Source organism: Lepidochelys olivacea (genome assembly GCF_965140295.1).
Source record: "Lepidochelys olivacea isolate rLepOli2 genome assembly, chromosome: 7".
Taxonomy (NCBI): Eukaryota; Metazoa; Chordata; order Testudines; family Cheloniidae; genus Lepidochelys; species Lepidochelys olivacea.
The window spans coordinates 40,198,919-40,220,583 of record NC_140417.1 but is presented as its reverse complement, the minus strand read 5'-3'; the positions used below and the strand labels follow the sequence as shown (position 1 = coordinate 40,220,583).

The window sequence follows — 21,665 nt, the reverse complement described above, 5'->3', positions numbered from 1 at the left end:
AACAATGATGTTTGTGAATTACTTAGCGATCCAGCCATCACTGGGTGCAAGTGCAGCTGATGTAGACATACCTGAGCTACCTTTAGCCTAGCTCTCTTGGGTACCAGAGCAGTGAAGCCACAGCAGCGTGGGCTTCAACACAAGCTAACTAGCCGAGTAAAGTGCTCAGGGTTCCGGGTGCTCCACTGCTCAGTATCCGTTCTAACTAGATTAAAGCTAGCTCAGGTGTGTCCACACGAGCTGCAATCCCACCCAGTGATTGCAGAGCTGATGTACCCACAGTGTATGTATATTTATGCATGTATGAATATGTGTTAAAATAAACCTTGAAACATAGCCCAAAAATATCACAGTAACTTCTCCTTCTCTGTCAGACTCTCCACTGAATTACAGGTGTTCAGACAGCCTGAGCACCAGGTGTTTTTCTGCAGAGTTACAACAGCAAGGTCACCCTTGGTTTTCAAATTCAGTTCCCATTTTGTCAAACCTGGTAAATGGCTACCTGGTAAATGACAGTGAAATCAGCAGCAGGCTTTGGCTGCATCCCCAATGGATAGAGTAGAATATACCCAAACTGACTCTAAATAAAGGATGGGAGGAGCTGGAGACTTCAGCGGTTTCCCAAAGATATAGGAAACCGCAGAAAGTTCATCATGTTTTTCCCAAATACGTATTTCAGGAATTCTAAAGAAGAGACTTGTATCTGTGCAAAACCACTCAGGACTCTATTCTGACTGAGGGCAGAGGGGCACTGAGGTTGTTTGCAGGCCCCCAGGGCCAGTCTCAGACTATCTCAGAATGCTGGGTGGAGGTGGTGAGGAGAGGAGGGAAGCATGTCCAGGGCAGCATCTGCAGCATCATTTCCAACAGGTGCAATATACACTTCCTGCTACTTTGGCTCCACTCCTCTGGTTGGAGAAGGAGGTCCCACCTCCCTCCTGCTCCCTTTGAGGTGACTGTGACACCCTTTTCAAAAGGCTTTTGGGCTCCTTGCTTCCATCTGGTCAGGATTAGCCACATCCAAAACCTAAATTGCCATAAAGATGTGCAGGTTGGTTATTTTGTTAATCTGAGGTTCCAACTTCTACTGACAGCATTTTGGGCCTTGGCTCTCACTCTCCACACGTCCTCTCTTCACTTCCATAATGCTGTCTCTGTGCTCTCTGGGCCCTTGTATTTGTTTTGGGTATTTGGGGGGGGGCAAGGGGTAGTTTGTTCTTCACCCTAAAAGCACAGGGGTAGGATTATGTAATTCTCTTTCTCCTCCTCTTGCCTTTTCCATCTTCCATGGTTCTGTCTTTTTGTCTCAGGTACATTATCCTCCTCCCCTGTACCAAATCCTTTTTCCTACCTGTCAAACCTTTATCTGCTCGTTTAGATCACATTATTGCTGCCTCCCATGTTTGCTACTTAATCACACTACCTCTCATTTGTTTATATCACATACAATACTTTTGATAGTGATGTGGTTTAGCAGGGTTACAATAGGTCCTGACAACACCAATGAACTAAACCACTACCCCCATGCTTATTACTGCAAAGCACTCAGTTTTTAGAAGATGACTTAATAATTCTAGAGCTTGAAATCTCACACGGTTCTACAGTTGAAAGGAATTTTCACATCTTTCCAGTCACTCCCCATGTTGTATGAGTTAGCTAAGCATGAAAGCTAAACCTTTCAAGGTGCATGGAACTGAACCTGGCTGTTTTCCAGCAGAATTGTAACACCCCTTTTACAATACGTAGTTTCATTCAGGCATTCTTACTATTCCAGTAATCTGTGGCTGCTTTGTTCCTTCACCTTGAACTTTTCTTTCTCAGACCCTGACAGTAAAGACTTTTTTTATTATTCAGATTTTTTAGTCAAAGGAAAAGTGCTCTTTAAAATGTAAATAATACAAAGACTCATCAAAATAATGTATAATTTATATTAAAAGAAAACTATAAAAAGATTGCTCATTCTCTGATAAGAAGATGGATAATAAAGGACTTTTAGCATTTGGAACATTATATTGTATAGAGCCAGTTCTGTGTTTAACTAGAAATGGTTGTGAGTTCTTCCATATTCTAAGATTAAGTACCTTATTATGGAGTCATTGTTAATGGCTCCATAGTTAAGGATGCTTTGAGCATTGCGTTTGAAGTGGGTTTTCAATCCCTTTGTTAAGGATGAAAAAAATGTGCCTCTTTCTCAAATACGTATTTTTGGGTACATATTTAGGCTCTGATCCTGCAAACATTCATGCTGTGCTTAATGTTAAGAAAGGGAGCAATACCAATGACTTCAATAGGACACATGCAAGACCAGGGCCTTCAATTTTTATAGTTCCTTGTAGCTCATGCTGTCATCTTTACCATATGGAAAAGATCAAGTAAGACAAACAAAGCAACCTTAAAAATATAGAAATTTTGTTTTATGGTAAAATAGTTACAGTATTTTGACTCTGTTCTAATAATGTATGAAATAAACACAGTTGATGGATGTTGAATTACTGCTCCTGTGTCAACTCTTACTCTGCAAATTATCATGCTGCTCTAATGTAATTTGAAATGTAATGATGATTTTTCTTTGTACCAGGTGGAAGGTGCTAAACTTTCTAACTATACTTTGCAAAGTGAGAAAACCCAAAAGAAAAAAGGACCACTTTTGGAAATTTGATCCTCCTGTTCTAATACTTTTACAGATCCTTCTCCTGCACAATGCAAAAACTCAAAATGTTCCAATCTCCATGTTGTGGGCCTGACTCTGTAAGTTACTTAAGCACATGTGTAACTTTAAGCACATGAAATCAATGAGATTACTCAAGTATCTAAAGTTACAAACATATTTAAATACCTTGCTGAATCGAGGCCTTAGACATGCTCCTTACATCAGCTGTATATGGTAGACAATTTAGAACATTCAAGAAGTAAAAAATAAATTAGTTAAGACCATTGTTTGTCTTAACTGTTTCTACCGATATCACGGAAGTCAAACCATAGATTGATGGTTAAAATGTTCCACAGAATATTTAGAACTTTAGATGACAACACTTTGATGTCTAAAACTTTGCAGAAGAGAGAGCCCAGAAAGTCGCTTCTCCTGTGGAGGTCAGAAGAGAGGGGAGTATTTTCTGCTACTTCTCCCTTGCAGTTTTCTGAAATCTTGGCGGAGAGAGAAGTCTGGAAATTTTGATCGGATGTGGGGAAAGAGCTCACAACTCTTCCAAATTTAAAAACAGTAGGAAAGAGGGAATTAAAACCTTTCAAGGCCCTCCTGCACTCCAACAGAGCTCAGCAATTTAATCCCTTTTCTTTTTAAATCCCCTTAAGGTTTCCAGGTACTGTGTGAGTGTGTATGCGTGTGCAGAAATAAGAAATTTCCACGCAAAAAGTTGTGTTAACTTTTCGTTAAGGTCACTCCAGCGATTAATATAACCCTTATGTAAACTGTGTAACACAAACATTACAATACAAAAAATCAAATAAGCCCTACGGAGTAATAAGAAGGAAAGGCCTAGGTAAGGTAATTACATTAATAGTTCATTACCCTTGCAGTCTGTACATTTGGTCAAAAACATGTAAACATTCTTCTTCCACATTTCATAAACAACCTTCACTCTGACCCACACACATATATGTTAAGTTTTGTAAGTACACCACTAATTATACTTTACAGAGTGGAAGATACCTTCAAGTGTAGAACTTCCATTGCATATAATGGAGGTGCTGGTCATGGCTCCATACTTAAGGATGTGTTGAGTTTTGCATATATGTATTGTCCAAATACTGAGAGTTTACAAATTCAGAAGGCAGCATACATACAAAACTGCACTTGCTGAAGCTGTTGTTTTCGCAGTACCTAGGACTTGTTTCAGTAATGATTACATTAACAGCAGTGCAGTCCTGCTTGGGGTAAATTAGCCTAACCCTGCTGCTGCTGTATTCATTCCTCCTGCTGCTGTTCTCTGTGTGCAATTAGGCAAATACTTTCTTGTCTAAACACTGCTTGCTCCTTTGAACGTGATGCCAATGATGTTTCTGCCCATTTGTTTGGTATAAATGCCACCATATCTTTCCTTTTCTCTTCACACCTTCTTATTTAAAAATACACTGGCATTGTGTTTGGTGGTGTTCTCATCTGTTGACTTGAGGAGAAAAGGGGAGAGGCAATTCATGGCACAATCAGAAGAGACATATGAACCAGTTCTCAGACTACTGTTACCATATACGTGAAACATTCCAAATGGGGTGGGTTCAGGAATAGAAATTTGCACAGGGAAATAGGGGTGGAATGGGGATGAGAGCAGTTCATTAGCAACATTCACTGTATTGAAACATACTGAGCACATAATTTCCAAAAATCATATTCTCTTCTGGTCATGTTCTTATGTCTCTCCTATCACTGTTGGGCACGAAAATTAGGAAATTAAATTAGGAAACTAATACCTCTCAAAGGAGGCTGATGTCTGTCCTTGCATACAATCTAGTGCACAAGCAAAGAGAGACGATACACGAGTGGTCAACCAGTTCTTCTCTTTTTCCTGGGTTTGTTGAATCAAACATTCAGCCAGTGGAGTCTGTGAGATGTGTTTACCCTTCTTGGGACATACCATAAACACCGTTTCCAGGAGCCAGATTTTTAACAGCCAGGCAATGGGCCGCTGACACTTCTGCTCCAGATGTTCTGCAAAATGAATTCTGAATGGAGGTGTCATTTTCACTTTTATGTGCTCTGATGTGGAAAATAAGAAACCATCCAAAATTTCAGCTGAAATGGAATGGTGAAAGTTTTCATATGATCATTTGCCACTTAATTAATTGCACACCTCTTATTTTAGTCATAAAGATCAGCTTGAAACAAATTTCTCTGATTTTTCTTTCTTGTCAAAGGTGTGAAATAGTGTTACATCTTTTGAGTTCCGGGTGGCTATAGGTAACAAATGTAAAAGCTCATAGAAGTGCCAGTTAGAGTCAATAATAACGAGACCGACAGGTTTATGTGGTCACAGTAGGAGTCTACTGTAATTGAATAATAGTTCTTGCTGTATGCAGTGCTGGGAAAGCCAAAGGACACACTCTGTACCCTTTTGGTTTACTTATGGCTTCAAAAGACAGCCTGCATTCAGACAGTGGTCTGAAAATGTTGAAATCATGTACAGTGGGAGTGCCCACAGCTTCCCACAGAGAGCAGTAAGAGGAAGGCACACTGGCACATTTTCAGGGAAAATTCTGATTTCTGTGCCTTCCCTTCTATTAAACTATTCTCTTAACATGCGCTGCACATTGCCATCTCTTGTACAGCAGCGGTAAGTGCTGGGAAGTATCACCCGTAGGTCTGTGAACAGATGTACTGCCCCAAAAGCTGTTAAAATGAATGAACTTGAGGTAGCAATGGTTATAGAAATGCACAGACTGAGTAAAATGAGAGACTTTCATCCTCAACATTTTTACACACAAAACAACCTTAAAAGTAATTAAGGTTCCAAGGTCAAGCTCTCAAAAGTTAGGAAATGTCAGACTTAAAGTTACCTGTACAATGTTAATTTGGCAACTGACCATGCATTGTGATACAGTCTGTAATTATGCACTTACACACTAATTTTTCCACCGGATCCCTACCTCATTCAGTGCACCGGCTGGATGATGCTCACTGATGGAGCAGCTATTCAATATTTTGTTTTATCTGCATCGTTCAATGCGTGGTCCCATTATTTACTGTACACCATTCAAACTCTGCTCTGAAGACAGAATTATTCATTTTCTCCTGGGCTTTTCTCTGGCACTTATCACTGTAGTATCTAAGTGCTTCACAGATATTCATTTATATTCCAGCACCCGTGTGAGGTAAGCAGGTGGTACTATCACCATTTCATAGATGAGCAACTGAGGCAGAGAGAGGTTAAGGTAAAAAATATCCACTAATTTGGGCTCACCATTTTGAGATGCCTGTGGCCTGATTTTTCATAGAACTTAGCATTTTATAGCACTTCCTTTATTAAAAGCCCAGCTCCCATTGACTTCAGATGCAGCTGTTAGCGCTCAGCACTTCTGCAGATCAGACCCCATGTGTTTCAAGTTAACCGTCCAAAATTCAGGGAACATTATAATATCCAGTGCTTGTTTCTAAAACATGAGCGAACCACGGTTTTGACACCAAATTGTGGCAAAATATGAACGTGATTCTCATGTGCGATACTGTACAAAAAGAATTTGCTGCGTCTAGTTGCTCTAAGGGGTGTGTTCACCCCACTTTGGGAATAAAGCATTGTATACTCTCTCTCTCTTTCTCCCCCTCTCTCTACAGCTTTGGGCAATATTGCTGCTGGACGGCTATCTGGCAAATACAAGCTCAAACACCTGCGTGTCAGCCAGCTCTTTGTAATTAACGCTCGGGTTGTTCTGGTCTCATCTGCAGAATTCATCACATGCCAGTGGCTAGCCTTAGGGCTAATGTAGTGTAGCGAGACAGATAGAAAAAAGAAGAATTTCATTCTTCCTGCTCTAATCAGAACAAAAGAACCTAAGAATGGTCATGCTGGGTCAGACCAATGGTCCATCTAGCTGGGGTCCGTGCCAGATGCTTCAGAGAGAATGAACAGAATGGGGCTAAAAATTGCAGTGTAGACATTCGGTCTCAGGCTGGAGTCCAGGTTCATCCTTATGGGGTTTTAGGGCCTGGCTCCAGCTCGAGCCTGAATGTCTACACTGCAATTTGTAGCCCCGCAAACCCAAGTCAGCTGACCCAGACCAGCTGTGGCCATTCTGAGGGTCTTTTACTGCCGTGTTAGACATACCCTAAGAGTGTTGTGGGGGAGTCTGGAGAGGTAGGGTCATAAGCTGAAATTGTATCCAAGGGCTTATCTTCACTGCAACGATTAGCTCATGTTAGTACAGTTGAGTTACTGGCCTCAAGTTAGCCAAGCTCCAGTGAAAGGGCCCACACTTCAGAACAACTCTGAAGATACACAGAGTGATTGGCTTAGCTGCTGCTGAGTTGTGGTAACTCGAGCTCTTGCTTCTCCACTCAATTGCTAGCTGGAACATCAGCATCACTGGAGCTTCAAAATCCCCTCACCCCCTACCCTCCAGTGGGCTAGCTAGCTCAATCTTAAAGAACCACTTAACTTGAGCTAAAGATTTGTCTGTGTAGTGGAGAGTCGAATTAGGGGTAACACTCGAGTTATAACTAGAGTTAACTCTGCCAAAATTTAAGGAGTAAACAGGATGATCTGGGTAATTATAGGCCTGTCAGGCTGACATTGATCCTGGGTGAGATAATGGAGTAGCTGATGGGGGACCTGATTAGTAAAGAATTAAAGGAGGTTAATATAATTAATGACCATCAGAGTGGGTTTGTGGAAAATAGACACTGTCAAATTAACTGGATATCTTTTTTTGATGAGATTACAAGTTTGGTTGATAAAAGGTAATAGTGTAGTGAAATATACTTAGACTTCTGTGAGATATTTGACTAGGTACTGCACACTTTGATTAAAAAACTAGAATGATATAAAATTAACATGGCACACGTTAAGTGGATTAAAAGTTGGCTAACTGATAGGTCTCAAAACATAACTGTAAGCAGGGAATCATCAAAAGGGAGTGTTTCCAGTGGAGTCCCGCAAGGATTGATTCTTGGCCCTTTGCTATTTAACATTTATATTAATGACCTGGAAGAAAACATAAAATCATCACTGATAAAGTTTGCAGATGAAACACCAGGCTGCCAAAAACTGGGGGAAGTGGTAAGCTGGGCACAAGCAAACAATATGCATTTTAATATGGCTAGATGTAAATGTATAGATCTAGAAACAAAGAATGTAGGTCAAACTAACACAATGGAGGTCTCTATCCTGGGAAACAGTAACTCTGAAAAAGATTTGAGGGTTGTGGTGGATAATCAGCTGAGCATGACTTTCCTGAGCAGTGCTGTGGCCAAAGAGGATAATGCAGTCTTTGGATGCATAAACAGGAGAGTGTCTCAAATAAGAGTAAAGAGGTTATTTTACATCTTTATTTGGCACAGGTACAACTGTTGCTGGAGTACCGTCTAGTTCTGATGTCCACAATCAAGGAGGATTCTGATAAATTGGAGAAGGTTAAGGAGAGAGCCATGAGAATGCTTAAAGAATTAGAAAACATGCCTCATAGTGATAGACCTAAGGAGCTCAATCTATTTAGTTTAACAAAGAGAAGGTTAAGAGGTGACTTGATTACAGTCTATAAGTACCTACATGTAGAATGAATATTTACTATTGGGCTCTTCAGTCTAGCAGAGAAAGGTAGAACTTGATCAATGACTAGAAGTTGAAGCTAGACAAATTCAGACTGAAAATAAGACATGCATTTTTAATGGTGAGCGTAATGAACTATTGGAATAATTTATGAAGGATCATAGTGGATTTCCCATCACTGATAATTTTAAAATCAAAAGTGGATGTTTTTCTAAAAGATCTGCTCTAGAAATTACTCTGGGAGAGTTCTGTGGCTTGTATTATGGCAGAGCCATGGATGAAGCCAAGAGAGCTGTTGGAATGTTGTGAAGAGCTAGAATTGCGCAGGGGAGCAGCCAGTGGGCTGGTGAAGTATCAGAGATGAGGAGGAGGAGATTGGAGTCAACTGATAAAGTGAATTGGAAAATCTGAGGAATATTTTTACGTTAGAGGATTGAAAAACATTTCAGAAAATACGAGAAGCTTCCGAGAGATTTGGGGAAGTTTCAGTGAAGTTCAGAAAAGCAATTTGGGAATGAAGGGACAATCCAGATGTGCTTGGGAGATACTGAAGAGACTAACAGGAATACTAGAATGGATTAGGCTACAACTAATGAAAGTCACGGACCTTTTTTAGGCATGTCTAGTGCTTGCCATCAAATTGTTAATATTTTCTTACAGTTATCACACTCTGATCTCTAAAACGTTGCAGTATTTGCTATTCTCAGTGAAGGGGAAAATACTGGGTTACAATTACATGGTAACTGTAGGTAAATGTTGACTTTGTAATGACTGCTACTGTTTGTGGCATGTGAGACAGCTGTTGAATGGTTAATGGTATAAAGTGCAGACTGTTGGAATTTGTTCACGCATTTAATAGCTTTTTAGGGTCTTATTATTTATTCACATTATTATAAATTGTTATCACATTACTGTAGGTACTACAATACATTCTTTCAAGTGCTAATATTACCAGTATTTAGAATAAAGCATGTTTCCTGAGGGTTAAGAATGCAGTAAGGGTATCTGTTACCCAGTTGTTAAAACCAGTTGAGTAGATTTTTTAATAACAGGCTTGTATCCAGTTACTGTTATGAAATCTTCATCAGTTCCTTGTAGACAAGGCCTTGTGTTTTCTGTGATTTTATGACTGCAGAGTCTAACACAGAAGCCACCCCTTGCATGTAAAATAATTAAGGTTTTTAACTTTACAGTCACAGAGATAACCTTAAAATGTGAACCAAGTGTGAACTGATGTAGTGTTGCCTTCCTGAGTCTGCTCTGAGAGTGCCCATTCATTTCAAAGGCTGTTGGCTCTGAAACCTAATTATGGCAATTTTGTTAAATCTTTCACTGCTGGTCTGAGCCTTAATCCAGAACTCCAGTCTACTTATCTCATATTCCTAGGTGTCAGAAACCCTGGCTACATTACTAAGCCGCCCATTTGCCCATCGGCAAGTTCTACAATGCAGTTACGCATTTTCAGTGCCCTATTCTGCAGCACATTGAACACAGCAGATTTATGCACAGCATAAATCAAATTAAATTTAATATCAAATTGTATAAGTGAAGGGAAACTGCATTGATTATGTTATTCAATTTAATATTTAAGTCAATAAAAAGCTTATTTAAAAAAAATTACCTGGAATCACTATAGAATTTGCAGTCTTACACCAGAGGTCTGCAAAACTCAAGGGGCCTTAACGTAGAATTTAGGTCAAGCTTTCCACAGAGTTCACAGAGTCTGGCTTATACAGGATACCCCATTTAAAGTGTTCCCAAATATTTCAATGTTGACTCAATGTTAGCTGTCACTGTCTATATTGTGCCATTTTAGAAAACAGGGCTGAAGCTGCTACAAAGGAAACCCCCCCACCATTTCAGGGCCAGGCCTTGGCCTGGGGCATGATGTCTCTCAGAGCTATGTATTCTAACCAGGCCTGGAACCCTAACTTTATCTGAAGAGGGATGTTCTCCCTACTTCACTTCCCAAGCAGTTCTGTGGTCCTGACTTCGTATTACGTGCCTATCTGTCCCTCTTTCACATCAGGGCTGGCCTTCCTCAGGAACAGTCAGGCCGCTGTGGTGTTGACGCAAGCCCTCAGGAAGGGTTAATATGCATTGAAGGTTGTGTAATGTTGGGCCTGCATTTGGCCCTCTACTGAGCAATATTGTGCAACAACTAAAACAGGGGAAAATGGTAATGGTCAGATTCTACATCTACTGATCCAGCTTCCTGGGTTTTGTTTAGACTTAAGAAACTCATTCTCTTTCAGTTGACTTATGTTACTTTCAGCTTTCTGGGAGCTTCCAATCTCATTAAACAGCCTGTCTGTCAACAGGCTTTCCCTGTGCAGTTTTTCCCTACCAAGTGGTAAAATTTTGAGATGTAATCAGCTGTATCTTATTCAGCATGACAGCAATGAAACCATTTAAACCACTGATGCAAATCAAATGTGACCCTAATGCCGTTCCTAAACAGAAACACTTCCAACTTCCAGCAACTCCAGAAACCAAAGCCTCTCTCAGTCACGTGTCAAATAAATATGTCCCTTGTATGTTTATGTATTTCTGTGCCTTTGATTACTAGTGCTAGCGCATTGGGGGCCCTAAGCAGGAATATTTTTGGCATCCTCCTCCACACAATACATACTAATAATTAATAGGGTGGCCCCATGAGCTGCTCGGGGCCCTAAGGAATTGCTTAGTCTGTTTATACCTAGCGCTGGCTCTGTTACTGTGATTGGCTAGGTCCATACATGAAATCTTTGAGTGTTATCTGAATCCCTTCTTGCCTCAACCTTACAGCCCCCAAAACATAACAGTCAACATTATATTATCTTGTTTTTAGTCAGGTTCCTTCTCTGCAAAACACTTCAATTGTTGTGATTAAAAGTCCTCACAGAAGTCATATAAAACACTAACTCCCAAGTGTGCAGCGTACTTCATTGGGTTGGACACAGGAGCCAAGATCTGCTGGTGTGGCTCCTTTGTGTAGCTCTTCTGGAAAATTCTAGACTTACAGCTGGCCACAGGAGGATTCCCTGCTAACGTAGAACCAGAATAACAGGGCCTGCAGTGCTCCACCACAACTGACAAATGACCAGAACTCCCCTACCTGCCACTGATCTCTGGCTGCCATTTCAGCCTCTGGGGGCCATTTGAAGACTGCATCATTTATGACAGCTGCCCAGCATGTATGTACAGCCCAGAACAGGGAAAATGTAAAGGCCACCTTTAACTCCCCTCAAGAATTGTGCTATGCTAAGGAACTGGCCCAGGATAGGTAAGCTTTCATTTGTAGGTCAACAGAGCAAATCCAGATCATATTGGTAGTGGTTAAACAAAACTGCCCAACCCTGTATATGTAACTTCTCTCACCATCCAATGATGTTAATGTTGTTTGCTGATTTCCAAGTCCTAACAATTATTCCTTTGGCAAGCTTGCTGACCTTGGATATGAACAATTCCTGCATGTAATTAATATCTGGAATACTTGGAGTATCCCCAAGGTGAAAAGGTTGTGCTCAGCAAGATCTGTACATAAATTTAAGTTGAATTGCCTGGTTGCTTTGTCCTTACAGAGAAACATGGAGGGAAACCGCCCCGCCCCACCGCCACAATCCACACTTCTGACTAGTCTGATTATTGCATGTGGTGAGCCTGAGCATTCTGTCCCATGGAATGGGTAGCTGTCACTGGGGAGTTAGGAGTTAGTGCTGTAAAGAAAAAGATGAATGGAGGATTAAAAGTTCCACAAACAACAAGTAAAAATAATTTCAAGAATCAGTTAAAGCTAAATATTCTCACCTGTTTATATCATTTACAAAACCCAAGCACTCAGAAGCAAGGAACTGGATAGTTCAGAACATGATAAATCTTACACTGCCCACATAATAAAGAAATTACTCTTATCAGGTATTAAGTAATGTGTATATCTACAACCAAGGAAGTTCATATACAACCAAAGGCTGTATGTATGAATACATAATTGTTATGATTTTTGTTTCAAAAAAAGATTTTGCATTCTGTTTATATTTTGAGATTATTGGTGAAAGAGTAGTCATCACTTTGGGTCAGAGTTAAGATTGTTGTCTTGTGATTAAATGGCAATGACTTGCATGAGTTTGGGATGTAACATTATTCTTGAGAGGCTAAGTGGCAAATGAGTTATCTCTAACCAGTGCCACACTTGTAATAGAAATTATTTTTAAAATCTAATAATAATAATAACAATATTTATCTCTTATATAGTGCTTTTCATTCATCCATCAATCTCAAGCAAATCCCATTATCCCCAAATGGTGAAACTGAGGCATAGAGTTGCCCAAGTCACATGATTTTCCAAGGTTACATAGCAAACTGGTGGCAGATTCAGGCATAAACCCAGCTCTCTGAACTCTTAGCCCATTGCCCTATTAATTGGATCACACTGCCTCCTGTGTTCGCGAGTGCTCCAATTTCTGAGTTGCCAAGCTAGCCATTTAAAGCTACTTTGGGGCAGGTGCTGTCTGTCTATTCTGTGATTGTGCAGCGCCTAGCAAAGTGGGGTCCTGATCCATGACTGGCGTTTCCAGGTGCAGCTTCAATACAAATTACACATCATAATTATTTGCCTGCTTTTTCCCCTGACTCATTGTTCAATTTCCATGAATCTGTGAATGATGTGCATTTTGGGTATGTATTTAATTAATCTCAAATGATTTTTTTTAAAAAGTCCCTAGCTATCCCATAGGGAGGAGGCCAGGGGACAGACCCTCAACTGATATAAGTTGTCACATCTCCGTTGACTTCAATGAAGCAGTGAGGATTTGAACTTGCTGAGGATCTGCCGCACAAAGCCAAAGTATCCTCTTACTTACACGGTTAGACACTTGTGAAGTCCATTTGACTTCAGTTGAGTTAGTCCTGATTTGCACCGGGGGTTTAAAAGGAGAATCAAGCCCATGTTTTTTCAAATTTAAACAAAGTTTGACAGATATTTACAGTTACCTCGTGTAGTTGCCTGTGAGAAAATAAACAATCTGAAAGCACAAACAACGATGGTTCCTTCTTTCCCTTTGATAACGCCTTTGGTTTCTGCCTGCAGGTCTGGGTGGATGCTGGCACGCAGATATTTTTCTCTTATGCCATCTGCTTGGGATGCTTGACAGCCCTGGGGAGTTACAACAACTACAATAACAACTGCTACAGGTAACACATTTGCTTTTAATGTAGGCCTCAATCCTGTAAACACCTATGCACTTAGCTTCATTTGTATGTGTAGCCCCACTGGCATCAGTGGAAATCTTCTCATGAATATAGTTAAGCACATGCATGAATGTTTGTTGAATCAAGGCCTTATTTGGGTAAGAATAGTCTGGGGGAAAGCGGGTGTCTGCTTTTCAAGTCATGTGCATGGAAGTCTGAATTGTGTGACTCTTATGGACACCAGTGGGCATTGCACAGCCTCAGTCATCCCATAAAAGTATTGGAGCTCGTACCCTTATTGGTCTAATTCTATTTTAAAGCATTGTAAAAGTCATACTGAAATATTTTATACATATATCTGCTTTTTAAAAAACTCCCATTAAAACAAGTGAGCTTGGCTTACCCTTTGGATGCCGTTCTTCTTGAAGTTGTACTGGATACTAGGTAAAGCACAATAAAAGGGCCTAATATGTCACTAGTATTCTTTTTTTAAATCAATGGGAGTTTTGCTGTTGACTTCAGTGGGGCTTAAGCACATGCTTAAGTGCTTTCCTGAATCAGTGCCAAAGGTAGATATGTGCCCACATGGTACTTGAGCCTGTGCAAAATTCCATTGATTTCACTGGGGTGTAGGATCAGCCCCATAGAGAGGAGCTTAGGTGCTTGCCCTTTTTCTCGAGTAGTAATGAGAAGTAAAAAAATATTATATACTAGTGAGAGATTCATTCCTTTTAATGTGCTCTGCCTAGCATATGGTGTAACCTAAAATAATAGTCTTATATGGAACTTAAGTACATGCTTTAAACTAACCATGTGCTGACAGTCTGTCTTGAGCAAGGACACTTGCCTGGATCAGGGCTTTAATATTAATGCGTGTTACACACAAACTGATTCAAATAATAAGAAAAATTACTGACATAAAAAAGAAACCCCCAAGTGAACCTATATTCAGGAATAAGTGTGAATTAATCTGTAAACTGGGAGAAAATGAAAAAAAAAATTACAAATACTTTATTTGAAAATTATTGTGAAGTTCTTCAAAATAATTATGCAATTGACTCTGTTTAACCAGCTCTAGTCTCTCTCTCTCTCTCTCTCTCACACACACACACCACCACCATCACCACCACCACCACCAGGGTAGTGTGCAGGAATAATCATTTGACCGCTCTTGGAGGGGCACATTTTGTGCCCCCGCCATGCCCCAGGGCTGGAGGAGCTCAATCTCCGTGCTGCAACCTCAACTTGGGGACTTCTGTGCCCTCGATGATTATGGGGAATGGGGGTGATGCCCCTGCTTGTCCACCGTTGTGCATGCCCCTGCACACCACCTATCACACGCTCAGTGGGCCAGAGGAGTGCTGGAACTACGGGTGCTGGAGGTGTGGCAGGACTCCCTGGCTTGAAATATTAAAAACAATCAAATACATGGTTTCCCTCACATACAGGGTTTACAATTTTGTTCAATGGCTTCCAGCACCCCCACTATGCAAATTGTTCCAATGCCCCTGCTGGGATAGTCACTTTTCAAACACAGATCAAGACACGTCATATTTCTGAACTCAACTTTTTAAACTGTTTCCCCAGTCATGAACTATTCATGTGTAATTAGACAGTTAATTCAAGGTACAGCACTAAAGTGGTTTTCTCAATGCAGCAAACCACAATATTACAGAGAGAGAATGTAACAATATCTTACCTCCATATAGTAGCATCTAAAATGCAGTCTAATTGGCTTTTCCTAATATAAACTCTTACTTTTTCCACTTTGGCTTATACACCTAGAGCAATGAAAAGAAAAATTCCTTAATTCACTAATTTGTATTTATATAGTAAACAGGGGGCCATTGCTTTTGTGTTGGGTGGCTAATTTGTAACTTTACATAGCCGAACCCAGTCAGGTTTCTGGATCAGTCCCAGAACTGATCTCGGACTAGTCTATGTCTGATTCAGCAGCTTTTACTACACGGCATGACATTAAACTATAAACGTGCTATTGCTGAAGAGATATTCAGAGTGAGAACTTAAGGGCCTTTTCAATACTAATAAAGACAACTAATGATGATATGATGCAAAAGCAACATAATTATCAACAACATCAAAACTCTGGAGAATTTGAATCCTAGATTACCGTGCATGAACAAACCTTGCAGGAAAGTACTAGAGGCAGTTCTAGAAAGTGCATGCTGTGCTCGCTCAGTCCTGCCATGCCTTTTGATGAAAGAAATGCTGCCCTGCATGGCCGCCAATATAAGAGAGTGGGAGAGAAAAGATCATTAGAGAAATGTGGATGCTTAGGGAATAAAAGCAGACCAGCTTTTGTACAAATTGAATGTGTGCTAAGTTACCCAAAAGAGACTTGAGGTAAACTGGCTTGCAAACATGTGAGATTGCTCACAGCTTTTAGGCAACAAAGGTGGTTATCCACTCTGCTCTCTGGGCCAGACCCTTTGCTGGTATAAATTGGTGTAGTTCCATTGAAGGTTTGGAATGACATTGATTTGCATCAGCTGAGGGTCTGGCCAGGTACCTTCAAAATCAACATAATGTCCCCAGTGGAAAATTGTGGGTGATGAAATTGTTTTCTCAGTAGTGTGGAGTAATGCTTTGGCCAAACAAAGTACAGCTTTTTCTTTTTCATTCTGTCCTGCGACATCTCTTATAAAAACTACTTCAATCACAGCCCCAACGGCTGCAGTAGTACTCATTGTATTTTTGTAATCCAGTACTGTACAGTGCTTGATAAAGGCTAAGAGAATGGATAAAGGCTCACTCTGAGGGCAGTAAGGTCTCTAGCACACTAGTTGCTCCCCAATGTCTCTGAAATAGTGGAATTTGATGATAGTAGGGTAAGGAGACTGAAACCACACTGGAGGCTCCTTGGCCCTCTGGACTCTTCATTTACATAGGCTAATTATGACTCTTCAAAAGAAATCACAAAATGTTAATACTCATGAACAACCACAGCACATTACTTATGGCACCTGGACCAGTGTACAGTCCTCCATGGAGGTAGGTTCTTCCTGTGGTAGTCCATGGATGACTTAAAAGGGGTAATGATTTGAAGATTAAAGTTAAAGAGGAATAGCTCAGTGGTTTGAGCATTGGCCTGCTAAACCCAGGGTTGTGAGTTCAATCCTTGAGGGGGCCATTTAGGGATCAGGGCAAAAACTGGGGTTTGGTCCTGCTTTGAGCAGGGGGTTGGAGTAGATGATCTCCTGAGGTCCCTTCCAACCTTGAGATTCTATGATTCTATGACAGATCCATTCCAAAGGTTAGAGAGAGGAAGACAATATAGAAAGCCATTTGCTTAAGAAGTAGAGGCTATGGCTTTGTATACACCTTACACTGTGTGACTTCAAGTTCAGTTGGTCCTGATTCAGGAAAAAGTATGAACGTGGCCAATTACACATGATTTGTTTTGTGGTGATAAAAGAGAAATGAATGCCTATGATGAAGTGAAGAAACCCTGCATATCACATCGCTGTCCGGTGGGTTTGACTTAGCTTTCAATCAGTGTTATTCAAAAGCACAGAACACTATCCCCTGAGCTAATGAAGAACATAAAGTGAAGAGCCTATAATATGTCATTAAACAGTACTTATTCTATCCAATAGAGGGCAGTGGCACAAGTATGCTCTAGACAGCATATTACAATATCAAACCACTGACTTCCTCCATGCCAGTGCAAAGCCCAGGAACAGCATGTGCTGACAGATTTATTTTTTGCAACACATTTTACTGTAGGATTCTCTCTTTTCTGAGGGAGCGTTGCAGTGTAAAATAATGAAATGGGAGAGAAGAGATGCCCAGTTGAAAAACGATATAATTTTAAATGGCATCTTCTTTACTAGAAACAAGACAGAAAAATCTGTAGGTATACCAGCAAAAGAAATCAATTCACTGGCATTGTGAAGGGCAGTTGCCAATGAGGAAAAGCAACATAATTATCAACAATAACAAATTCTTCAAATCCATCCTTAAAACTCTCCTGTGCTGTGATGCCAACAGAAAACTGGTCAGTGGGTAGGCCGCTGTTGTCCTGAGACCACTGCCTAGCCTGCTGACCAGTATGGTCTCATTGTTTCCTTGCAGTCCCCCATCTGTCTGTTTCCAGCTGTTGTCTCTTGCCTCATACTCAGACTGTGAACTCTTTTGTTCTGAGTTTGTACAACGCCTAGCACAGCGGGGTCCTGATCCACAACTGGGGCTCCTAGGCACAATGGTAATACCAATAGTTAGTAATAATTCTCTTCTACCCGGTATGGCTGGTGTGCTACTGCTCACCAGTCAATCCCAATACCTCACAGAGACACTGCTTGTGACCAAGAGCAGTCTGTGGACCCGAAGGGGGCTGCCATTGGCCAATGGATTCTGCAGCGCCACCTCAGGTGGTCGGGGATACAGCCAGCATCCTCCTGCTTCTGTCTACATTTTGGTGCCTGCTGGAAGTGCAAAGATTCACATCACAATGATGGCAATATCCAAGCCACATATAAAGAAAGAGAATAAGGTTTTTGCCACATTAAACAAATCCACAATTTTAAATAGGGGTGGGGGGCACAGCAGCTCCCTGCGAATGGGGCGGGGGAGGGATAAGAGGGGGAGTGAGGGGAGGCGCTGAGACTCTGTGGGGGAAGGAGGCAACCGGCTCCAGGCTGGGAAGGAGGGTTCTGAGGGTTCCTACCTGCTTCCAGGCCCATTCCAGCCCTTCAGGTCCTCCTCCCTGCTTCCCAGCCCCCGCAATGCCTGCTCAAGCCCCTCTGAGTTCTGCTCTCATCCCCCCCGCTCCCCAGGTATGTGCAAGTTTACGTGGGGGCAAAGCTCCCACAGTATTTCCATTGTGGAGGTGCTAGCCTCCCCTGCCATCCCAATTCTGCTGCCCCTGATTTTAAAACTGTAGTGCAGTTATAGTATAGTTCTACCTATGGGACTTTATGGCCCCCCATGCTGGAATATCTGAGCACCTCACAATCTTTAATGGATTCATCCTTACAACAGCCTATCAGGTAGGAAAGTACTGCTATCTCTGATTTCCAGATGGACAACTGAGGAATAGAGATGCTAGGTGGCTTGTCCATGCTCGTACTAGAGGGCTATGTCAGAGCAGGAAATTGAGCCCCAGTCTCCTGAGTCCTAGCTTAGCAACCTAACCAGTGGGCCATCCTTCCTTCCTTCAGCTCTTTTTGTTAGCCTCATTCATGGTTACTGGCTTCCATATCCACTGTGACAGGGTCGGGCCAGATGGCTACAGGAGAGTGTTAGAAGGCAGATATATTAGCCGCAGGTTAAGTAGGTCCATTTTTCCCTGGGTAAGGTAACAGGGAAGGTTCCAGAACAATCAGGAACTTTTTGGAAACAAGGCAGACAGGCTGATTAGAACACCCGCAGCCAATCAAGAAGCTGCTAGAATCAATTAAGGCAGGCTAATCATAGCACCTGCATTTAAAAAGGAGCTCACTTCAGTTTGTGATGTGCGTGCGAGGAGCTGGGAACAAGAGGTGCAAGAAGCTGAGAGTGAGAAGGCGTACTGCTGGAAGACTGAGAAGTACAAACATTATCAGACATCAGGAGGAAGGTCCTGTGGTGAGAATAAAGAAGGTGTTGGGAGGAGGACATGGAGAAGTAGCCCAGGGAGTTTTAGCTGTCACGCAGCTCTTACAGGAGCCACTGTAGACCGCTGCAATCCACAGGGCCCTGGGCTGGAACCCGGAGTAGAGGGCAGGCCCAGGTTCCCACCATCCCCACATCCCTCCATCTCCCAACTCCTAGTCAGACACAGGAGGAGTTGACCTGGACTGTGGGTTCACGAAAACGGCCAAACAGAGGGCTGCCGTGAATCTCCGAGGCAAGCAAATCCGCCAATAAGCGCAAGACCCACCAAGGTAGAGGAGGAACTTTGTCATACCACACAAATCCATTCTTGGTACTTCTTTAAAATTTACAAACTGAGCACAAACTACAGAATGCTTAGCTTCCAGAAACAGGTCCCCAGAGTGGAAACTTTGTTACCCATCCTCAAGTCGTCTTGCCTCTGTGGCTGGCAGAGCAGAGCAGTTTATTTAACTCTTCAGCAGAAGCGAGTAATTCCTATAATGCCCTTGCATTGCATAACGAAATGTCCTTCAATATAAAATTTTGTCTTGAGGAAATGCTCATAATTCACAGTTTGAACTACTACACTTTGCTTTAGATTTAACAGCGTAGTAAGGTTTCTAGAGGCAGATTACTCCATCATTTCCAATATACACCATTTTCCCTCAGTTTATTGCCTCATTGTTTAGAGTGGGTTATTGATTGATTGAACACACAGAAAAGTTAAACAGAAATCAAAGTCGTTTGAAAGGTCACTAGGGTAGTGGCAAAGAAGACTATTTGTGACAAGAAAAGGGCTAAAGTGTGAAATGGCCCTGGGTATGGTTTGGAAATGCAGCATAGAACTGTTACATCATTAAGGATCCATTGAATTTACAGCCATGAACGTGTGTGATCAATGCCTACCTGTACCAATCAGGGGTATTTTTCTGATCCTATACATTTTTAGTATGAAACACGTAATTCATAAAGATAATCTCTGGAGGTCAGAGAGAAAGTAGCCAATGGGAGGAAGAGCCCATATCTCACAATCTAACTGATTTGTCTATCTTGGGGAACTTGGATAACCACTGCCAGTGGCCTTTTGAATAAGAAATGGAGTTTTATAATCCCAACAAATTTGGTATTATAATTTATACTAGGACAGTGATAAAATAACTGATGGCCCGATCATCCATTAATTTACACAGGAGTTAATCAGGAGTAACCTCAATGAAGCTAATGGTGTGTAAATGAGGGGAGGATCAGGCTCCTACACTGTGGTTTCATATTAGGGTCTTGAATGTCTAGTAGGCTAAGTTACCCCAATCAGTTCTCACCTTCTCATGGGTAGGCTTCACTTTAACGACTCCTGACCCTGGCAGTGAGAAAGGGAAAATGGTCCAATTCACACTACACCTGCTCTGTACCTGTAGAGGTGGCCCATAATTTCGCAGTGTCCCTAGCAACTAGATTCTAGGAGAAATGCCTTGCAATTAAGGATGCAGGTTTCTCATGTCAGTAAAAAATCATGGGTAGCATAATCCTGTTTATCTGTGACTCTTTTGTGTCTGTGACTCCCCACACAATGGCAGCTCCTGTGGGGCTGGGTCCAGCTTTCTGCTTCAGACATTTTGATCAGGTGTGTGGGGTTGCAGTGCCATGTATGACGAAGGGGTGGTGGGACCCAAAGTGAGAGCTTCGAGTTCCCTCACAACCCCAGGGCCCAGCCCCAGGAGCCACCGCTGCCCGGGTTGAGTGTGGGGAAGGTTTGCTCTTCGCCCCCGTCCCTCCAGCTCCTCTCCTCAGCAGGCTGGGATTCGGGTTGCTATGCAGAGTCGGTGCCCCCTAGAGTTGTTAGGGGATTTTTTAATCAAAAATCTTGGCTCGGTCATTAAACCTGTGACTTTTACTAAATTTACAATGGCTGCACCGTGATTTTTTATTTTAAAAAGTGTAATGATAAATCTGCAGCCCTATTTATGATTGTGTGGCCTCATCCACCCAGCCCCTTTGCACTGGAGTAAGCCGCCCTGTGGCATGACACATTTTACATTGGTACGTCATGTCTAAATTAGAGGTTAACACTAATGCACCTACACTGGTGTAACCCTCTTGCATTCCCCCAAAAAGTGAAGACAAGCCCTGTGTGCCTTAGCATACTATTGCTGGGGAACCACTGGGTGTGTGGTGTCACTGTCATGACAAGGTAGCATTTTACACCTACTTTGCCCAGGGGTAAATGACTGCACAGTAGCAATGGGGAGATTATGAGTGGCACTGACCAGTTTCAAATAGACCCGGCCTGTTGACAAGTGGAAGGATGGTGGGTGGCATCTGTGCTCCTCAAAGGCAAGGAGATGAGTGGAGATAATGGGGGACTATCGGGACTCCATGTAGGATTCAGTGGACCTCTTCAGATAAGGGCCAAGAGAATGCTTAGCAGCACTCTCCATCCTTCAGTATGTGGAGTAGCTGATAGGTGCATGTCTTGAATTATTCAGATGATTTAAAACACTCTCATTTGGGATCACTTGAAGCTTTCATACAAATTTGATGGTTTCTTTTCATTTAAAATCACTTTGGATTTCAGTGGAGCACTGATGCCTTCCAGGCAAAGACATGGATAAAAATTGAAGGAAGAATTAGATAAACTTAAAAAGAAAAGGAGTACTTGTGGCACCTTAGAGACTAACCAATTTATTT

At 41.7% G+C, this 21,665-nt stretch overlaps 1 protein-coding gene across 2 annotated transcripts in view; it reads left to right on the top strand.

The window, feature by feature from the left end:
* SLC6A11 (solute carrier family 6 member 11) overlaps positions 1–21,665 on the top strand; it is a 171,902-nt gene that overhangs the window by 111,543 nt on the left and 38,694 nt on the right. For both annotated transcript variants that reach the window (XM_084634993.1, XM_084634994.1), the window contains exon 8: positions 13,285–13,388. In XM_084634993.1, the coding sequence (XP_084491119.1) occupies positions 13,285–13,388 (104 nt within the window). The remainder of the gene's footprint in view (positions 1–13,284; positions 13,389–21,665) is intronic.